At 39.2% G+C, this 19,031-nt stretch overlaps 3 protein-coding genes across 4 annotated transcripts in view; 1 reads left to right on the top strand and 2 right to left on the bottom strand.

Annotated features, from left to right (window-relative positions):
* ubr3 (ubiquitin protein ligase E3 component n-recognin 3) overlaps positions 1 to 12,586 on the bottom strand; it is a 30,182-nt gene extending 17,596 nt beyond the window's left edge. Inside the window, exons 1-23 of the mRNA XM_088414802.1 lie at positions 12,106 to 12,586; positions 11,046 to 11,185; positions 10,723 to 10,875; positions 10,459 to 10,599; positions 10,149 to 10,189; positions 9,778 to 9,844; positions 9,149 to 9,279; positions 8,842 to 9,070; positions 8,565 to 8,744; positions 7,923 to 8,056; positions 7,757 to 7,843; positions 7,621 to 7,686; positions 6,867 to 6,956; positions 6,652 to 6,780; positions 6,529 to 6,581; positions 6,313 to 6,446; positions 5,322 to 5,407; positions 5,094 to 5,235; positions 4,502 to 4,598; positions 3,084 to 3,225; positions 2,622 to 2,723; positions 2,010 to 2,180; positions 436 to 881 (exon numbers count right to left, since the gene is read on the bottom strand). Coding sequence (XP_088270928.1) covers positions 436 to 881; positions 2,010 to 2,180; positions 2,622 to 2,723; positions 3,084 to 3,225; positions 4,502 to 4,598; positions 5,094 to 5,235; positions 5,322 to 5,407; positions 6,313 to 6,446; positions 6,529 to 6,581; positions 6,652 to 6,780; positions 6,867 to 6,956; positions 7,621 to 7,686; positions 7,757 to 7,843; positions 7,923 to 8,056; positions 8,565 to 8,744; positions 8,842 to 9,070; positions 9,149 to 9,279; positions 9,778 to 9,844; positions 10,149 to 10,189; positions 10,459 to 10,599; positions 10,723 to 10,875; positions 11,046 to 11,185; positions 12,106 to 12,539 — 3,395 coding nt within the window. The 5' untranslated portion in view covers positions 12,540 to 12,586. The remainder of the gene's footprint in view (positions 1 to 435; positions 882 to 2,009; positions 2,181 to 2,621; positions 2,724 to 3,083; positions 3,226 to 4,501; positions 4,599 to 5,093; positions 5,236 to 5,321; positions 5,408 to 6,312; positions 6,447 to 6,528; positions 6,582 to 6,651; positions 6,781 to 6,866; positions 6,957 to 7,620; positions 7,687 to 7,756; positions 7,844 to 7,922; positions 8,057 to 8,564; positions 8,745 to 8,841; positions 9,071 to 9,148; positions 9,280 to 9,777; positions 9,845 to 10,148; positions 10,190 to 10,458; positions 10,600 to 10,722; positions 10,876 to 11,045; positions 11,186 to 12,105) is intronic.
* Positions 12,587 to 12,683: 97 nt separating this feature from the next.
* mettl5 (methyltransferase 5, N6-adenosine) lies at positions 12,684 to 15,044 on the top strand. 2 transcript variants are annotated; one of them, XM_088414805.1, is made up of 7 exons: positions 12,694 to 13,179; positions 13,263 to 13,377; positions 13,457 to 13,641; positions 13,715 to 13,797; positions 14,286 to 14,337; positions 14,409 to 14,458; positions 14,724 to 15,044. In XM_088414805.1, exons 1-7 carry the CDS (start codon positions 13,080 to 13,082, stop codon positions 14,763 to 14,765), a joined length of 627 nt encoding a protein of 208 aa, XP_088270931.1. In that variant the 5' UTR covers positions 12,694 to 13,079; the 3' UTR covers positions 14,766 to 15,044. The 2 variants fall into 2 exon arrangements, with proteins under 2 accessions (XP_088270930.1, XP_088270931.1); XM_088414804.1 differs by having other exon boundaries at positions 12,684 to 13,179; positions 14,409 to 15,044.
* ssb (small RNA binding exonuclease protection factor La) lies at positions 14,251 to 18,944 on the bottom strand. The gene is made up of 12 exons (XM_088414803.1): positions 18,844 to 18,944; positions 18,204 to 18,261; positions 17,789 to 17,892; positions 17,257 to 17,431; positions 16,894 to 17,001; positions 16,709 to 16,812; positions 16,433 to 16,504; positions 16,300 to 16,342; positions 16,085 to 16,225; positions 15,195 to 15,381; positions 14,999 to 15,118; positions 14,251 to 14,924 (listed from the first exon to the last, which is right to left on the bottom strand). The coding sequence occupies exons 2-12, from the start codon at positions 18,252 to 18,254 to the stop codon at positions 14,842 to 14,844; spliced, it is 1,188 nt and encodes a 395-aa protein (XP_088270929.1). The 5' UTR covers positions 18,255 to 18,261; positions 18,844 to 18,944; the 3' UTR covers positions 14,251 to 14,841.
* Positions 18,945 to 19,031: the final 87 nt, after the last annotated feature.

Here is a 19,031-nt window from a genome sequence, read left to right as displayed (position 1 = left end):
AATATGATGCACTGTACAGTAGAGAATCTTGCGAGCAATTGTGGTTGTTGGTTAAAGATGCATTACGATCCACTCCATAAACTCGGAAGATTACTTTAAATTAAGTGTCTGATTTGGGGACGTGAAAACACAAACTGCTCAAGCACTTTCACTGGTGTTCAGTGGCTGTTCATTTCACTTTGGGATAATGCACTGATACCTGCTGGTTGTCTAGGGATGGGGGGAAAGTCGACTAAAAAATATTTGCCTCAAAGCTCTGCCGGAAGCATGTTTATAAAGTTTTCTCTATTGACCTTTCTTGCAGAATTATTTGGAGGTATTTGGAAACGCTGATCTCAAATAGTCCCTGAGAGCGAAGTTAGTCAAGTGCAGTGTTCAATAAATGCCAAATCACAGTAATGACAATCCATTTCAAGAATTAAGGAGAACTCAAACCTTTCTTCTTTATCCATGGCTTTTTTGTCTGTTGGACTATTCTTTTTTGGTGGCACAGGAGGATACACTTTTCCACAAATGTCTTGGATGCTCCGCTTGATTTGGCAGCTCCGCGTGGCCGCCTTGGTGAGGATTCGCTCGATGGCCGTAATGCCATCCCCATGCGCGTGATGGCTGGTGTCCATATTATCCAGCCAGGATTCCGAAAGGGAGTTCTGCTTTGACGAAAGCTTCTGGTGCAGCTTGACCAGGAGGGACAGCATGCTCTCTCTTATCTCCAAGATCTCCGTCACCAGCTGGGGAGGAGTACCTGGCGGCACCCAGCGCGTGGACGAACTCTTGGGCCTGACCACCAGACTGGCCTCCGAAGTGCTGCGGTTGATGATTTCCTGGAACTTCCTTCGACGTTCCGCGACAAGGCTGAACACCTGGGCTTCACGCAGGTTCTGAAATGACACATTTCAGAGTTCCTTATTCTACTCATAATCCTATCAGTTGAAAAAAAGACAAAAAATACATAGTGCAACAAATTAAAAATAAATGTCTTCAATGACACCCATTCAACTATTAGAAAACAAACACAAGACAAGAATTAATGCACTCATAACTTCATTATATTATTCATTCACCAGTTCTTACATTAAAAAAGACACCTACTGAAATACATTGGGAGTAAAGTAAAGCTATTTTATTACAATTGCAAAAACTAATTTTCTTCTTCTTGGTGTACCTTAAAAGTCAGATATTTAGCCTTGCCTTCTTCTGGTCATGGAATCAACTTGTTTTGATAAATGTTCAGCTTTAATGGGCATAAGGTACAAAATGAATCCCTATCACATAGAAAATGTGCTTCACGGCACAAAATATACCAAATGATGAAAGTACTTCTTATTCCACCTGGTTGCGCTGCTAACGCGCCATCCCTCAGCCTGACAAAGATAATAAACCAGTGGACTTAGATGAATTGGAAGAATGCCTCATTACCATAGTCAAATAGGTGCAATGCACATAAAAGTCCAATTAAATATCTTTTGTAAGAATTCTGCCAACATTTCTTTCTCGCCCTTGCCGAAAGTGCGACAGACAGAGCCATTACCAAGGGAGTCATGGTGAAGCAGGCTACCCATCTGAAGGATTGCCATGACCTGACCTGACAAAAGGACCCGCGCCGTGCTGTTAAATAAACATACATCATATTCCCCGGACACGGCAACATCAATCACGCTGGCATGCAGTTAAAAATCGTTTACCCAAACCTGTATTACACACATAATTAGTTTCAGCAGTTGAGAGGCAAGGGAACTGCTGGAGCGTGGCGTCATACACCAACCACAGCACGCCCTTGTGCAAGACAAACATATGCGCAAAAGAGTTTTGGGGGGTTTACAAACAACTACCTCTCTCCAGTTGACTGACAGACGCCTGGAGTTCTGTCAAGCAGGGATTGCACAGTAAATAACAGCAATAATGATCCTTGGACCAATTTGATGATGCTGATCCCTTTTTTTTTTTTTTTTGCAGATATCTGGAATGGTGAAATGATTAATGTGCTTTTACCAAGATTAGTTTTTTACCTGGCCATAGGATGAAGCTTCTGAGCTGGTGCTGGGCGGAGCCTCGCGCTTGACTTCGGGTGCGGTCTCGGGAACTCGAACTCTCACAAAGTTGATGACATGGTGCAGGTTGGAGATGAGGTTGGTGCCAGGAAACCAACTGTCATGGCAGTGCTCCTCAATGCAAGGCTCCTGGAAATATATGGTCAATACTTAGAGTCATACTATTTAGAATTGCTTTTACATGTATAAAGGCAAACGTATGGTATGCGTGAGTACAGTATCAAAGAAATCTGTTGATGATGGGGAATTTGATCAACAAGTGCAAATAGAGTTTAACCTTTAAACCAAGAACACAATCGAGAGGAGTGGAAAATATCAAAATGCATCATGAAGCTTCGTTTTCCTATCACTAGTTTTTGCTGCTCAATCCAAAAACACAATATCAATCATAATACACTTTTTAGACAGAAGTTGCATAGAATTTATTGGAAAATCTTGGGGTTGACTTCCCTTTTACCAAATTCATTTTTTTAAATGATCAATAAATCATATATTGTTTCTCATTCTGTTTAGTTGCTTGAGATTAAAAAAAAAAAAAAAAAAGAAACAAAATCCCACCCTGTATCTTACCTCTTCTTTGCTGTCTTGAACCTGGTTGTCCAAGCCGAGCTCAATTAAGTAAAGCACCATGCACAACACATGTTCAGACATATTTTGATGATCCATCCATATCTAAAACAAAAAAATAAAAAGTACATTACATCCTAAGCTTATTTCAGTGTGCTTTACGGTATGCACAATGCTATATGCCATTTCAATATGTTACTTCTGTATCATAGCTCAACCAAATAATAGCTAGACAACATTGAGCGGGCCCATATTCGTCCTAGTTAGAAATGTTGGTACTACAAAGCTCATTTTTCATAAGGAATTAAATCACCAATGTGCAAAAGGTAAGATTTAATTATTTATTTGTATACATTTTACTGTGGAAAGTTTATGATATGGAGACTTTCGGCTGAAATGTTCAAAAATAGAATCCACACAAATCATAGGTACAACATCATACATCATTGTCTTTGAAGAGCTTACCTTGTAGAGTAGAGTGAATATCACAATGTGCAGGGTTTTGCAGTGCAATAGTTTGATTAGACCTTTGTAGCATGGATGCAAGGGCGTCCTCTCCTTGTATGGGGGCCAAGGGTTACCAGTGTGAATGCCAGACTGCTTTAAACTAGACAACAGAAACCACACCAAAAAAAGGAAAGTTATTGACATAGCCCTAAGTTGTTTATTTTAAAGACGAAAATGTATTTTGATAATGTATATAATATATAAATATTGTAAACTGTAATATTTAAAGTACCCCATCTTGAGTCTATGATGGCACCTACAGTATTATAATAATGCATACCAATATATGTTCTGAAGTTCTGCACAAGTCAACAAAAATGTCAAGCCCATTTTTTTTAATTCAAAATCAAATGTTGACAAGTAATCCTGTTGAAGTCAGCAAACCTTCAGAGATGGATACAATTTTGCAGTCGACAGCTCTGTGCAAATACGCGATGGAAAACCGTTGCACAAATATCAGAACTTATTAAAACTAGATTGAAAATCCTATTCTATTTACCTCAGTCACTGCGATTGAGGTCAAAACTCCATTTTAGCTGGACCGGAAATGAATGAGTATTTTTTTTGTTGGCATGACCACCATTATGCCAATAACCATTAACAATCAGAAATATATATTTTTTCAGATATGTAAAGCTAATTGTTTTCATAATCAATTACAATTGGGCATTGTTGATAAGATGTATAATGATAAATTAATCAATAACCCTTAGAGAAGAACAATATATATATTTCCCCAATGCCAGCAAACACAGAAACTGTATTAGTGTAAGTGTGAATCTTAAAATTATTTTCCACGTCTCACTTTATACATTTGTAGCCAAGAAATACCTCCATCCAGCACATTATAAACCTCAAAAAAGCGACAACACGGTGAAAAACAATTAACTATCTGTGATCCATCTGTACTTTCAATTACATCTACGTCCAAAGGAGAACCATTATACAAAGGTTATCTTGCCCGCTACCATTACAAACACGGCATGGCTTGAGTTACTATTCATTCTAATATCATGAGAAAGGTGAACCCCAAGGATTCTCTTTCAGTGAACTGACACATTTGTCTCAGGCCCGCAACCAAACAAGGAGATTTCCTCAATTCTATTACAAGTTAGCCTGAAATATTGATTTTTCTCGACAGCTATTTAATTGGAAGCAACTGTCGCACCCGATAGACCTGACCTTTCTTATCATGTGCCTCCATGAACGGACGAGATAGGTGACCAGACAACACTGAACTGAGCGTGACATGTTTGTTTTGCTAGAGGCGACAACATGAATACCAACAGTAAAATAATGCACCATGGTTCGTTGAAATAAACATGACCAAAAACAACTGTACAGTTTATTTGGATTAAATGTAGGGTTCAACTTACAATGCTGAATATCGGTCCATTGCGGACTGCACGTCGCGTCGATACACAGTTCGCAGAACCACCATGATGGGGTCAAACTCATTCTCCCACACTTCCGCTGAGGAAGAAAATGATGAGATGTGCTTTGTAAGAGCAGCTCCAAAGTGACATTACGTATTACATTTGCTTCATAACTACTTGCACTTATGCAAGTGGTGCAAGCCTGCCACCAAGTGGTAGGATGAGAGACCATTAAAACCATTGTGTGTCCAAAGATTTACAGAGCTAAGGCACATCTTTTACATTGCCTGCAAAATAAATAAGTAATCCCGTGGCAAAAGAAGCTTGTAACAGATATTTACTTGAGTAAAATCTTGGAATCAACGTAAATCATCAAAAATACTTCTTTTAAGTTTTTAAAGTAAAACTGTATGAACGTCCATTTTGTTCTGTCTTTAAAATGTTGACTCTTCTGTAAGTTTGGATGCAACTAGCAGAGCTCAGATGCCACCAGAAAAAATAACTATACTGGGCGTGAATGTCATTTTAATGTAAAAGTTAATTCATCTTTGAACAAATTATTACATGTGGTCGATGTTAGAATGCATCCTACCTTTAGGCGTGTACATTCCCTGCTGCATGGAACCTCCTGGCTCAAACACTGGCGCTTTGAAATCAGCCACAGCAGAGAGCATCTCCTCAAAACTACAGCTTCCTGGTACAATGCCACTCTTTGGGTTAGGGTTCTCAGGAATCTGAGGAAATATTCTTAAGGAGCAAATTGCTGATGGATTCAAGGGTGGCTTTCGCGTGGCGTCTCTTGAATTTATTGAAAGGATACAAGGTCTAACAGTGAGCTGTGAGTGCGATCATTCATACACAGCTGTGACACCATCTCAGCCCGAAGGATCTCATCATCCGTCATCCCTGATAGTGAAAGTGAAAAGCAAAACGTAAGAAGCTATTATTGATTACTTGCACCGGCGGTTGAAAGTTGAAACGTAACATACCTGGATTAGCGCAAAATACAGATGTCTATCTTAGTTTTGTCTACATTAAAATTATGGATAGGCAGGTGACCAAATTTAAACAATTAACCGATTTCTTTTTTCTTTAGATATGATGGGGATGTTATGCTCAAATCTGTAACAAAGTTACAAACTGTTTCACCTATAGTAAAATATATATACATGGTGATCTTTTTCTTACTGAAACCTTGTAAAAATAGTGCAAACTTGGTTTTTTTTTTAGATTTCAATATCATATTAATGTGTATATGTATTTTAATACCTAATCAAACATTTACATGTTTTCATGTACCGTAATTATTCATGATCACTTTATCAATTAAATTAATATGCCCCACTTTTTTTCTTTTTTTTTTTTAAATATATTTTGAGCTGCCAGATTTTGCCATAGCATGCAAGTCAAATAATAAACTCAATATACAAATAAATGTATAGGGCTGCAAATTGCAGCAAATTTTTTTTTTATTGCATTTCTTTAAGTTGGTAAAAATGCACATCCAAAATGAATTATGATCCAGTTATTGGTTGGTTCACAACAAGTCAGAAAATCATTGCACCACTATTTATGTATTAAAGTGTCCGGGACTGTGAAACAGTAAATTAAAACAAAACCAAAAATTAAATTCTGATCTTATGTTTGGTGGAGAAATTACAGAAAGGAAAAATTAAATTAGACTCACAGAAGTCCCTGTTGATGGACAGTAAAACAGGGTACTTCTTTTTTATCAGCAACCATCACAAGGTCATTATTCACCATGAGAGTGGCAGTGTCAGCACCATGACATTCTTTGTCGGAGCACTTACCTAAATGAATGCGAAGGCTTGTCAGTATGACTAAGAAGGTTAGTGCGCCTTCCAGCATCGGTCTTTCTTGTTCAGAGTCTAACACAGCATTCTGATGTTGAGAGGCCATGGTTAAAAGATCCACCACTTTGAACCTGCCGAATGCAAGACAAATAATGCGCTTGGAAGCACTACGCGGTAGAAAATATACTGAAAAATGGATCAACTGGAGCTGACCTTTCAAAAACACTGGAAATGAAGTAGTCAGGATCAAGCCTTGATGCACAAACCTGGAAATCAAAGTGGGAAAATGTTTAACTTATAATCACAACGGTAATATGTGTAAGGATTAGTCCTAACCTGTAGCAGATAGATGTCAGGGTCAATCATGGAGTTGCAGAAGTGCGACTGCACGTAGGTCATAGCTTGGCCTTTTATCTGCAAGCCATTCCTGACCCACATGTTGCTGTGGATCTCTGACAGACAAGCCTGCGATCAAATGTTTCAATTCATGCAATATGTCATGGCCTCCTTAGAAAAGCAAAACCTTTTCAAAAAAGCCAAGCATGCTATACCTGAATTTGCAATGGATGCACCATGATCTTCATCAGCATCTCTTGATCGGGTAGTAAGCTGTCCAAGTCCAGGCCTTGGCACTTCACAGCCTGGGAATTGTTCAAATAAAGTACTATACAATGACATCCAACAAAAATGATTCCACCGATTGCCACTAAATTAATAAAGAAATATTGAATATATTTTCTTTAAACAGCAAATGGCTAAGGTTTTCTATGGCTTTTTGAAAGCCGTGGCCATTTTAAATCAACACTCTCAAAAGACCATTTGCACCTGTGAGGGAATTTTTCTTGTGAGAAGCCTGTTTCAGTATTTTTTTTTTACTGTCAGGTCTGTACAAAAAAAAAAAAAAAAACATGCGCAATCTTACATATAAGCTCATTTATATATGGGCAAGCACCCTGTGAAACACAGCTACTGTACTTCAAGTTAGTCGGTAACAACAGGATCGGACAAGTTGACTATGAATGTATTGCACTTAACACTTGCCTACGCGTAGTCATTTGGCGCTTCATGTAAAGAGGGCTAGGGCTTCCCAAGCCCTTGTTTACATAAATAAATAAAAAATACACATTTTACATGAGAACAGGCCTCTGACAAAAAAAGAAAAAATACTGGGGAAACATGCTTAAAAGGGAGTAAAAAAAAAAAAAATCCCTGACAAAAAAGGTTTTTTAACTGTGATAAGCTCATTTCTATCAGTGTTATTTTCAAGTTTTGTTGGAGTGACCCGTTGTGAGCAGTTACACATACCTTACTGAGGAACATGGCATAGTAGCGGTGAAGCGGCAAGTGAAATGTCACTTGATTTGGCAAAGGCTAGAAGACAAACGTAAGCCATGTGAAACCTGCTAGCCTGTGCATCAAGAGTCGTGCCCTCTAACCTTACCTCATCATTAAAGCTGATGGCATCAAACCAGATCTGAAGAGTCTCCAAACAATAGCGTACCACGGTTTTGGTATACTCCTGAGTCTCCTGCACAGACACGGCGTAAAACGTTTAATTTCCTTATATGGACGTTCAGTAAGTGCAGCTTCAATGGGTCAGAACTTACTTTGACTTTGCAGTGCGTTAAAAGCCCCCACATTGGTTGTGCGCAGGCCTCTAGCTCAGCTGCAAATGCTGCATAGTACGTCTGAGACTCAAATTCCACATGTTCATTCAGCTCCCGCTTATTCAGGTTCATTCCTTTCACAACAAAAAATGTTTTTACATGTTTGGGAAAAAAATAACAATTTTACATGCATTTTTTTAGTGTTAAGATTGCACATTCAGGAATTTTAAGACATGCATACACTGTAGGTAGCAGGACTGTGCACATAAAGCCAGCAAGAAGACACTGAAACCCACTGAGCTGTGTTATTTTTAGTGTCATGACTACACATGGCAAAGTGAGCGGCATAAAACACAATTCTAATTCAGTGACACAGGCTTGTGCCATGGTTCACCTCCAATCATGACAACAAAACAAATGAACTGCGTTTACGGATACATACGCTATCAGTCGAAAGCCAGGAAACACCCTTTAATTTGGTCTATTCATTTAAAAAAATTAATTCTTAGATTGGAGTTAGTAGGAAAACAAATTTCCACATCTTCGTCTGCTTTATGTTGTTCACACGCGACAATGATATGGATTTCCTGACTATTGAGAGAAACAAAAAGTGCTGCTGCTTTACGGTCTCTAAAGACTCACCTTGGAAAAATGACACAAAGCTCATCCACAGCATCAACAACGAATGATCTTCTAGGAATTTTTTTGCGACACTTTGGTGTGACAAGATGTTGATAAAATCACTAACTAACGGCCAGTAGGTGTTATTCTTCAAGAGAGCCTCGCTGCAGTTCACCACGACGTGGCGACTGTTTTCTTCATCTGAATAAGGGAATAGGATTTAAACCAGAAAAAGTCAGGTCGTAACAATTCATTTACTCCAGAGAAAAACAAAAACCGAGCCACTAAGGGCACTTACCTTGAAGTTCACTTTTAATAAGGCAACTCTCCATCATGTAAAGGAGGACAGTGACCATGATGTCCAGCAGCTGACACTCCTCGGTCACATGACGAGCCAGCTCCTCATTGCTGAACAACTGCACGCTAATATGTACAATACGGTTGGACATTGTGTCCGACTCGTGGCTTTTCATCAGCGTTTTCATGATGAACGCGTAATGCTGAACAAAGGTTTTCGTAAAAGTGATCTGCCAAAAGACAAACGAAAAGGAGTTCAATTGCTTGAAAAAAAAATAGGATGATTAAAAAACTATGTCAAAAATGACCTTGTAATCTTGATCAGGCAACATGTTGAGCAAGAAGGTGACCTTCTTCTGAGGAAACTCGTATTTGATTGTCCAAAAGAGGAGCTCCTCCAAAAAACATTTATGCTTCAAACATTCAATAATAGACAGGTCTGAAAAGGTAAAAAGAAGCACAATTAAAAAAAAAAAAAAACCACAGTCGTTCACAATATGTTCTATACAACCGAGTCTAAATGCAGTATTATGATAGATAGCAAAATCCATCCGTTTTGAATCTATCTTGGCGGGCCGGTCATTTTGCTCGTTTCTGGCAAATGAAAATGACATTGCAGTTGCTCAGGACTCGGATAGCAACCAATGACAGCTCAGCTTCCAAAAGTCACGACATGAATCGGAAAACAGGTAAGCCTTGATAGGACACTACCTTGCTGTCATTTCCAGTCGACAGCAAGTGAGATGGATCAAAAAACTGGAAGATTTTGCTGCTTTATTCATTTTCCCGAACGCAATATTAATCTAAATACCATTACAGTACCATAGAACATATGGTGAAGAACATTTCTGCGTAGACTTTCCCTTTAACTCTTTCACTGCCAGCCCAAATGCACAGTATAAAATAGATCTTTGATGCACTGAATGAGTTCATTTACCTTTTGTGCTGCTACTCAGCTTGACTCTCTTTCTCTGGCCGACTGACTGTCCAGCATCTTGGTCCTCCTGGAAATAGAGAAAAAAAAAATCACATAAAATGTATGAGTTCAAATGATAAGCTCAATTTGGAATGAATTGAAGAAAAAAAAACCTCAAGTCAAAAATTCCTGAGGGTTGAGTACTATTTTTGGTAAAATATGTAAAATATGTAAAGAATATGAAAAGTTTTATTACATTAACAGTTTGGCTCTCATATAGATTTATTTTTTTGGGGGGTGAAAAAAAGTCTTCAAATCAGACCAGCATCCATGAACAAATTGTGTTTGACCAGAGATGTTTCTTTTTCAAACGGTATCAGTTTTGTACAAACCTCCTTGCTTGATTCTTCTGGGCTCTCTGGTGATGCAGATCCTAAAAGTGAAAGTAATTACTTTCATTAAACATTAAACAAGATATAAGGAAAAAAAATATTGAATCACAGTAGCGTTTGTTTGTTTTCTTGTTAAATTTTTGCTTTGTTACAGCTATGTATTATATACCGAACTACAAGATGGCAGCGTGAAGGGTGCAGTGACTCTTAGCTCTTCAAATTCCAAATGTTGTTGTGCACCATTTGAATGATACAGCGATAAACAAAAAGGCATTCTACAAGATAATCAAAATATGAAGGACAATCTGACCTAGTAGGGCGTCTGCTCCTCCTTCCGCACCGGCATCGCTCATACTTTGAGCCTTGTCCTCCACCGACACCAGGCCAGAATTCTTCAAAGCGGCCAAATACTTTTCATAGTTCTTTTTAGCAAACAAATTGTCCTCTTGGCCTGAAGCAGCAGTTGTCGAAACAAAATAGAACTTGAAATTGCAACACTCTGGCTTCTCATTTAATTACATTGAGGGTCACACTATTAAGAATGAACGTAGGTGGTCAAATGACAAGTAGTTACCCATGCTCAACTCCTTGAACGTCTGTTGGTTGGTCAAGATCTTAGTTAGTACGGTCCGCATTGCTCCGCCCATTTTAGTGAGCTCTTCCAGGAAGGAGATTTGAGGCTCCAGCTGCTGGAGAACCTTTTGTAAGTCTCGCTCAGTTGAGCTGTCTGGTGCAGGAAGATAAATGTAAGTTATGACTCTCACCTCAATGTAAACATAAAACAGGATGTATACAAAGCCAGTGCAGAAATTAATGCCTCGGTTTCCAACTCGCAGTTGGTTGAAATGAATCATAAGTATCTGATTTAACTAGTGATACCTATTGACTAATTTTCACCTGGTTCTGTATAGCCATCCCTTAAATACTGTATGACAGACAGGATAAAGCGAGGGAGAACCAACTCTGACATCAACAGAAGATCTCTGGGAATTGACGGGATGTTCTCTCCTGTTCTCAACCGATGCCGTCTGCAAAACCTGTTACAAATAAATAAATTGTAGCAAATCCACACAAGGCAATGAACCCACTGTTTGAGAAATCTCTTGGTCAGTGAATGAAAAAAATAAATAGCGTGTTTGTTGAATAAATGCATAAATGACTGACTGTGCTTTGTGTAACCTTGTGAATGGAGGAAATAAAATAACTACCCTGACTGAGTATTAATTAGAGTTCCAACAGCAGAAAGCGATACTGAAGTTATTTAGGAGTTTTCAGCGGTAACAATTATGTTGTGTCCAGAATTAATTTGATGATTCATTTATTGACATTTAAATACATTTTTTGGCACTCAATTGTAATTACATTACAGGTGCTGTACAACCAATCACAGTCAGGTTTTGGACATATCACATGATTAAACCTAGCAAACAGGTGAGCTATGACTAAAAATATACGTTTTCAACCGTTTGTTCTAGGAGAGCATCTAAGCATCTGGAAAAGCAGATGTGGAATAGATGCAATAGCTTTGCTTTACATGTATATTCAATATTTTTTTCATTATTAGTTACCATAAATAAGAGTAGCACTGTCAACGTCATTATAAACCAGCTATAAATGACAATGAGGGCTTTCTTTTCTATACTATATTATATTACACTCAGGGAACATCATATGTCCCAGAAACCACTTAACTATAAGATGCTAACTGATGTACCGAATGCACGGATACCGCCTGTGATTCGGGCAATGCTAATTCCTCCATCTCGCCCATTTATGACCGGGGAAGCGAAATTAAGAGTTGCACAAAATGATACAATGGGTGTATTCGGGAGCGACGGCAATTTTATATTACCGAGCAGCTCAATGGTTAGCAGCACCTGTCACTGGCTAGCATAGCTTAGCATAGCCTAGCTTAGCACATTTTAGCTTAGCCTAGCTCGCCGAAAACTTGGCTTACCCACTCTCTCGCATGACATTACTGTCTCCACAATCACAGGCCCCGCCAGCCTGGCTCCGGAACATGTTGAAGTCATGACTCGTGTGGTCTCCGTTGTTGAAGCACTCGGCGCACAGTGACATGCAAGGAGAGATTCCACAGGTCCGGCATCGGTACGCCACGAAATTAGCCGTCCAGACCAAGCCGCACAGGGTGGCGTTGTCATAAGACCGGACCGTTTTACAGAATTCCTCGAACGCTTCGCCCCCTGCAATTAGACATTTACACCAGTCAAGCGCTTCGGTGTCCGTCGCTGGTTTTTCGGGATTTAGCACGTCATCCAGTAGCTCGTGAATTTGTCGGACCGCAGCGCTGTTGTCAGTTCGCTTTAAGTCTGCCTTCAGGTGTGCGGCAGTAGCTTTCTTATCCCGGCGTAACAGCGACGCCGCCATCATTCGCTGGCTTGTTGTCCACAAATTTATTTTTGTTGTCTTGCCTCCATGGTCTCGCGGGCTCTCGCGATATTTTTCGTTAGCGGAGTTCGTCGTATTGTTTTTTGTTCTAATATTTAAAAGGGGTGTGCAGCCCACGAATGAGCATAAACGTCACGCGCTTAAAAGATAAAGTTGCAGTTTCACGCTATTTTTTTACGTGTATGTCTTAAGGTTTTAGTTTTATTGAATATTGTTTCATTCAGACACAGCTATTTCCCGTGTGTTTGCGTTGTTTTGTTAACTACATTAACCTTCTATATGCAGGAATTATTTTTTTCGAGCCTTTAAACTTTTTTAAATTTTAAAGTGCCTCCAAACTCAAGAATACGTAAGATGTTGGTGGGAACAGAATGTTCTAGTGTTTCTGTTCCTGGACGGTATGTTTTCGTTGCTACAATCCAAACGGAAGTTATCTTATTTACAGTAAAATTGGGACTTTAACATGAACCGATCTCCTTGTCATTAATTCTATTGACAATTTGGGAGGTATAGTCACACGCGATGAAACTTAAGGAGTTGGAAAGTAGCCTGCAACAAGTGGATACATTTGAAGAGCCCAAAATCCTTCTGGAGCAATATCCAACTAGTGCACATATTGCTGGTGAGGAGACAACGTGCTCGTGCTTGCTAGTGCGTTTGTTTACTTTTCTTGATTTTTACCAAATAGACCATTTTTTTCCACAGCGTGCATGCTTTACACGATTCACAACACGTTCGATGACATTGAGACAAAACTGGTAGCAGATCTGGGATGTGGCTGTGGAGTTCTCAGCATCGGTGTGGCGATGCTCGAAGCAGGGTGAGCCTCACCACCATTTTCTCACATGATTTATAAATATTAATATAGAGCGTTCGCTTCATCGGTATGTCTTGTTAAGGTTGTGCGTCGGCTTCGATATTGACAACGACGCGCTGGACATTTTCAGAAGAAACGCGGAGGAATTCGAGCTTTCCAACGTTGATCTGGTCCAGTGCGACTTATGTTCACTGAAGCCTGAAGACTATTCCAATAGTTTTGATACAGTCATAATGAATCCTCCTTTTGGAACAAAACACAACCAAGGTGAGGAAGCAATTATAACATTTGATTTTTGTTAGTCGCACATTCATTGGAAGCTTTTTTTTCCCCCCTGAAGGTATGGACATGAAGTTTTTAAGAGCTGCTATAACAATGGCAAAGACAGCTGTGTACTCACTCCATAAAACGTCAACACGTGAGGTAAGAGACATTAAAAGGGGATAGTTCACTTTTTTTTGACATTTTAAGCATGAAATTCAAGGTCATATTTTATCTATAATCATTTTGTCATTTTTTTTCCCCATTAACACCACTGATTGAGTCTGCGTTTGGAATAAGAGCTGTTATTAAAATTGAGAATGTCAATTGAACTGCAGCTCCATTGGGGTTGCTGACATTGCTTTGAATCTCAAACGATTGATGGAAGTGTTGATGCAAACCATGGAATGTAGTTATACTTGAACAGTAGTGCATTGCATACTTTAATCTTTTACTGATAAAACGATGTATTTTTAGAGTTAATCTACTATATTGTTTATTGTGATGTGTACATTGAGGATATATTTTTTGTCCTAATTCATTCAGTTGGTTAATAAAAGCCGTACTTGCTAACTATTCCCTTGCAGCTAACAAAAGGGAAACAAAAACATCAAGTGTGTCTGACATGTTTGTTATTTATCCTATCCCAGCACATAAAAAAGAAAGCCAATGACTGGGGAGTGAAGATAGAAGTCATCGCAGGTAATACAAGCAAACCACAACAGTAGAAATCAGTACAGTTATTTCATTTTTTTTTTTTTTTGGGACAACAGAACTGAGATACGACTTGCCAGCTTCATATAAGTTTCACAAAAAGAAATCGGTGAGTTTAAATACTCTTCACCCTCATTTCCAATCAAGAAAGCTGCTGAACAGGCACATTATTAAAACTGTTCTATTGTTAGGCATAGTTCATTTGGGCGTCACAATGAAAACGTAAAAATAGAAAGCTTTGCTGAAATGAAGTAACAAACCGAGAGCAGAAAGTTTTACATCATAAAAATCAAATTGTCCTAAGAGAAACACAAGTGCATTAAAGGACTTAAAAAGCAGAAAACTGACACCAAATTATGCAAATTGTTCTCTAGGTGGACATTCAGGTGGACTTCCTGCGCTTCTCCAAACCATGAAGCTTTTGACTGGAATGGACTTACTTGCCGCTGTATTTAATAAACATTTTGTCCAAAACGGGATGGGAGTGTGGCCTTACGAAGATCCATTTTCCGTTTTGGCCACCTTTGCCGCAGGACCATCGGCATCTTCAAGTTCTCGCTTAGCTGCGGCGGGCGCTAGAGGAAAAGCAAACCGATTTAACATTGAAAGAAAGTTTTCCGATAAACCTTTTTGAAATATGCCCACTCACCACCCTCCTCATCGTCACTATTAAATTTCGTCTTCTTGCCCTGGTACTGGGTTTTGCCTTGATCTCTTCCCCCCTTTCCCCTGCGACCTCCTTTTCCTCTGCCGCCAAACTTTCCCTTGCCTTGGAGACGGAACAAAATATTGAAATGAAAGCATTGATCAAGCAGTGATCTGATTGGCTGCTGTGAAAACGTTACCTCTGTCTTTACCCCGGCTGAGGGATTCCTGTTGCGCCTTAATGAGCTTCTTCAAGACCTCTTTTTCCTCTTCTCCTTCAAGCAGCTTCCACGTAACAACGTTATTCTTAACTTTAAGCTCGCCGTCGTTTGCCTCTTTGGCTTTCTCTAATGCTTCCTTTGCATTTCCACTGAAGAGGAGGGTGCCCTTGTTGGGAAGCAAAATGCGTTTATAATTAACAATGACTGACGATGCACCTATCAAAGTCCATTCATCTTCTTTGCTGATAAAGGAGGAGAGATTTCCCACCGAGTGGGCCAAGTCAACAGCAATGTTTCATTTATTAGCTAAAACGTTTCACTGTAGAAATGTTGAAGTGGCAGAAATGTGCGTTTGAGAGCACACAGCTGGACGATTAGCGCCGGTAGTATATAATTCACCGCGGGCGGCACTATTGTTATGAATACCGGGTTCCCATGGAGACTGATTTGATAGAAGGAACGCATGTTAGTGAGTGAGAATCAGCCACAAGGATGATGGATGGATGCATGTTATGTAGCTTGCTGCTTGAGCTGAAAGATGAAGCGGCAGCTATACAGCGTAAAAGCAAAGGAGCCATTTTACTTCCTGCTTAGAAAGATCGGTACCCTAAAACTCATTTTTAAGAAGAAATTAAATCGGCAATGTACCAAACATAATTTATATGCACATAGTACACTGTGGAAATAAATGTTACGGCCCCTTTAAATAATTATTGAAGTTGGAATGGTGCAAATGAGAAGCACAGGAGGATATCAATATGAAGCTACAAGACGGATTGTTTTGTGGTTGTGTCTGCGTGAAATAAAACTATTTGAGTCATTCGATAACACATTTCAGCCCTGCTTGAAACTTGGGCAACTTGACTCACCTCTTTGGCCCCTCTTGTAAAATCAACCCACTTGATTCGTCCGTGGCCCGAGAACACGCCATGAAAGTCTTCTCTGGAAACATCTTCCAGCTCGCCAGAGAAATTTAACAAGGAACCTGCGTATTCTTCCATGAGCTGATCCTGCACACCGACGACGAGTCATTAGTATAAGCAAATCACCCAACTGATCTTGTTTGAGGATTGAGGGATCATACCATATTTTTCTGTTCCGTGTGTTTCTGTTGCTGTTCTTTATCCCTGTGGTCGATCAGGGGGAAAGCGCATGCTTTTTTAATAAATTTAATAAAATGCTTTTTTTTTTTTAACGAAAAACTGTTGTATACTCACTGTTTCACTTTTGCTTTTGTCTCTGCTTTGTGTTGTTTTCGCTCTTCTGCTTTCTTTGCATGGTAGTCTCCCCTGGAAGCGCAAAACATTTTACTTTCTAAGCCTTTCTATACAAGCTTGGTCCATCATGCATTAAAGAAACACCTGACTTAAAAAGGAGGTGCATTTTTCTGTTTACTTATGTATTCATTTCTTGTTGTTGCAAAAACATGGAAGGGATGAGCATGTTATATTCCATTACATGACACTACACACATTAGTCAAGTAATACAGTACCTTGATAATACAAGAATGTCATTGTCTTTGAAAGATTTGACGTCAGAACGTTCAAGGAACTGCTTGGATGACTCTTCAGTGTCAAAACAGATAAACACGGATCCCTGCCCACAAAACAGAACTAGTACATACCATACCTCACAAAACTATATGATCTGATCCAACTGTAGTTGAACTTTTACTACCTTGAACTGCTTCTCCATATCTCTCCTCATTTGAATGTTTTCTACGTTGCCTTTGTCATTCAACCACTCCTGGATCTCGTCAAGGGAGGTTCCCAAGGGAAATCCTTTCTAGAGAAACGAAATTATCATGTAATGTGAAAAACCGTCAAATGAGACCCTGGGAAAGGATGGATATAAATGCATGCAATATGCCACTGTATTAGAAAAAAAAATCTTACTTATTGAATGAATCTTAAGTACTTTAAAAATTATGGCAAAAAGGAAACAGATTAGAACTATAGATACACCGTATGATGATCAAAAAAGGCACATAGCCAAATATGAATTAATCTGTAGTCATTTAAATAACATTGAAGAATTTACCATGTATACAGATTTGTGTTTGATAGCATCTTTGTACTCGTCGTTGAGTTCAGGCAAAGGTTTGTCTGGACACCTCCTGATTTTTGTCTTGTCCTCACTGAGTTCCAAAAGGCCGGTTGTTGATTTCTGGAGAGCGGAAACGACGACGTTGGTGTCAGAAGTTAGAGATTTCAGTCTGCAAAGAGAATGTTAAGATTTCAACTCAGCTGTCCAAAAGTCGGTGTACAAGTTACTCAAGTAAGTCCATAATTTGGTGAGTATTCCTTCACTACTAACCGATAAAGTACCAACACCACTAGAATATAAAACATAATTTAACAACTTGAACAATAATTGTGACCAAAGACCTCGCTTTCTGATCAATATAATGTTTCACCAATGTCAACCTGCCACAGAAAAGCGCCAAAGACTGGCAAGTGGGGCTGGATGTTATTTTGTGCTGCAATAGTTATTGGTGACTGATACCGGTACACTCCATGAACACCCAACATCCATCAGAACCCTGAAAAATATGTGAGCATTGGACACAAACCTGTTAAATTTGAGCATCGTCTCCAAAGGGACCCAACCATCATCAAGCTGAAGTTGTTCTTTGAGAAACTTGTCTCTCAGTAGATTGTGATTCCCAAAATAGTACTGCAGGCAGAAAAACGGGAAAAATCGAAAGGTATATTAATGAATATTTAAGGCTTCACAACAGTATAAGCCAGGGGTAGGCAACTACAGACCTTGAGAGATACCTGCACGTTTTTGATGTCTCCCCTTACAACACACCTGATGCAAATAATTAGAACATCAGCAGGCTCTGCAGAAGCTTGATAACGACCCTGATCATTTGAATCGGGTGTGTTCCAAGAGGAAATCAATACATGCAGGATAACGGCTCTCGAAGACCAAAATTGATTACCACTGTGAAAGCGTACTGCTAATAAATCTTGTTCAATTACCTCGATTTGTCGAGCCACTTTCACTTCTACTGGAGTCATTTCTTCAGACATGACGGTTCTGTGTACAAAACACAATGATCACAAATTTTATCACAACTAGCAAATAACTCTTGGTCATTTACTACATGCAAACGATGTAGATACATTAGTGGTTCTCAAATTGATGTCCCAGATGGATAATAGTCAGCAGTCTAAAATTCAATGGAATATCCTATAAATATAAGACCGTGGTGACTCGTTTTGAAAAATCCACAATTTAAAAAAAACAACAACATTAAGTTACGCGTTGTGGAAGTTTGACGTTCTCATTGCGTTTATACTGTAGCTAACATGCTAGCAGGCTAACATGTCGCAGTTGCATACCGACCATATCGTTCTCCATGAACAAACGGTTACATTTGAAAACATTTTTCGTTCATAATGGCAACACAACGTCAAATCGCAGTAATTAACACGTAGCTATAACTTTTGCACACATTTAATCTGATCAACGGTGTGACTCCAATCTGTCGACGGGCAGCATGCTGCAAACGAGCTAAACAGGAGCGTCGAGTTAAAACCAACAAAGAGAACCTTTTAAAAGCGACTATTGTTAACTATATTGAATATTACATTATAGAGTTATTTGCACTGTACTTACGATACACTTGATACACGTCGGTGGAATTTTCAGTGCTTCAAACCAAAGAATTTGACTTCAGCACGAGTTTGTTGTACATGTGGGACTGCGTGTTACGGAAAGCCACGAGGACTAAAATTGATCTTTCGTAAAACGAAGTCATCGTGTAATTGCCATAGATTGTCGCTAGGTGGCGGCGCTGCGAGAAA

This window comes from Hippichthys cyanospilos, chromosome 5, assembly GCF_059441005.1.
Source record: "Hippichthys cyanospilos isolate Australia breed blue-spotted pipefish chromosome 5, RoL_Hcya_1.0, whole genome shotgun sequence".
Taxonomy (NCBI): Eukaryota; Metazoa; Chordata; class Actinopteri; order Syngnathiformes; family Syngnathidae; genus Hippichthys; species Hippichthys cyanospilos.
This window is presented reverse-complemented; position numbering and strand designations above follow the sequence as displayed.

What these genes read in the sequence shown, in the direction of transcription:
- mettl5 (XM_088414804.1), top strand. Translation starts at nt 13,080, where the DNA reads ATGAAACTTAAGGAGTTGGAAAGTAGCCTGCAACAAGTGGATACATTT. An exon ending in GTGGCGATGCTCGAAGCAGG is followed by an intron (nt 13,378 to 13,456) that starts GTGAGCCTCACC and finishes TGTCTTGTTAAG; the next exon opens with GTTGTGCGTCGGCTTCGATA. An exon ending in ATAAAACGTCAACACGTGAG is followed by an intron (nt 13,798 to 14,285) that starts GTAAGAGACATT and finishes ATCCTATCCCAG; the next exon opens with CACATAAAAAAGAAAGCCAA.
- ssb (XM_088414803.1), bottom strand. Translation starts at nt 18,254, where the DNA reads ATGTCTGAAGAAATGACTCCAGTAGAAGTGAAAGTGGCTCGACAAATC. An exon ending in TTACAAGAGGGGCCAAAGAG is followed by an intron (nt 15,382 to 16,084) that starts GTGAGTCAAGTT and finishes CTTCCCAACAAG; the next exon opens with GGCACCCTCCTCTTCAGTGG. An exon ending in TAGTGACGATGAGGAGGGTG is followed by an intron (nt 14,925 to 14,998) that starts GTGAGTGGGCAT and finishes CTTTTCCTCTAG; the next exon opens with CGCCCGCCGCAGCTAAGCGA.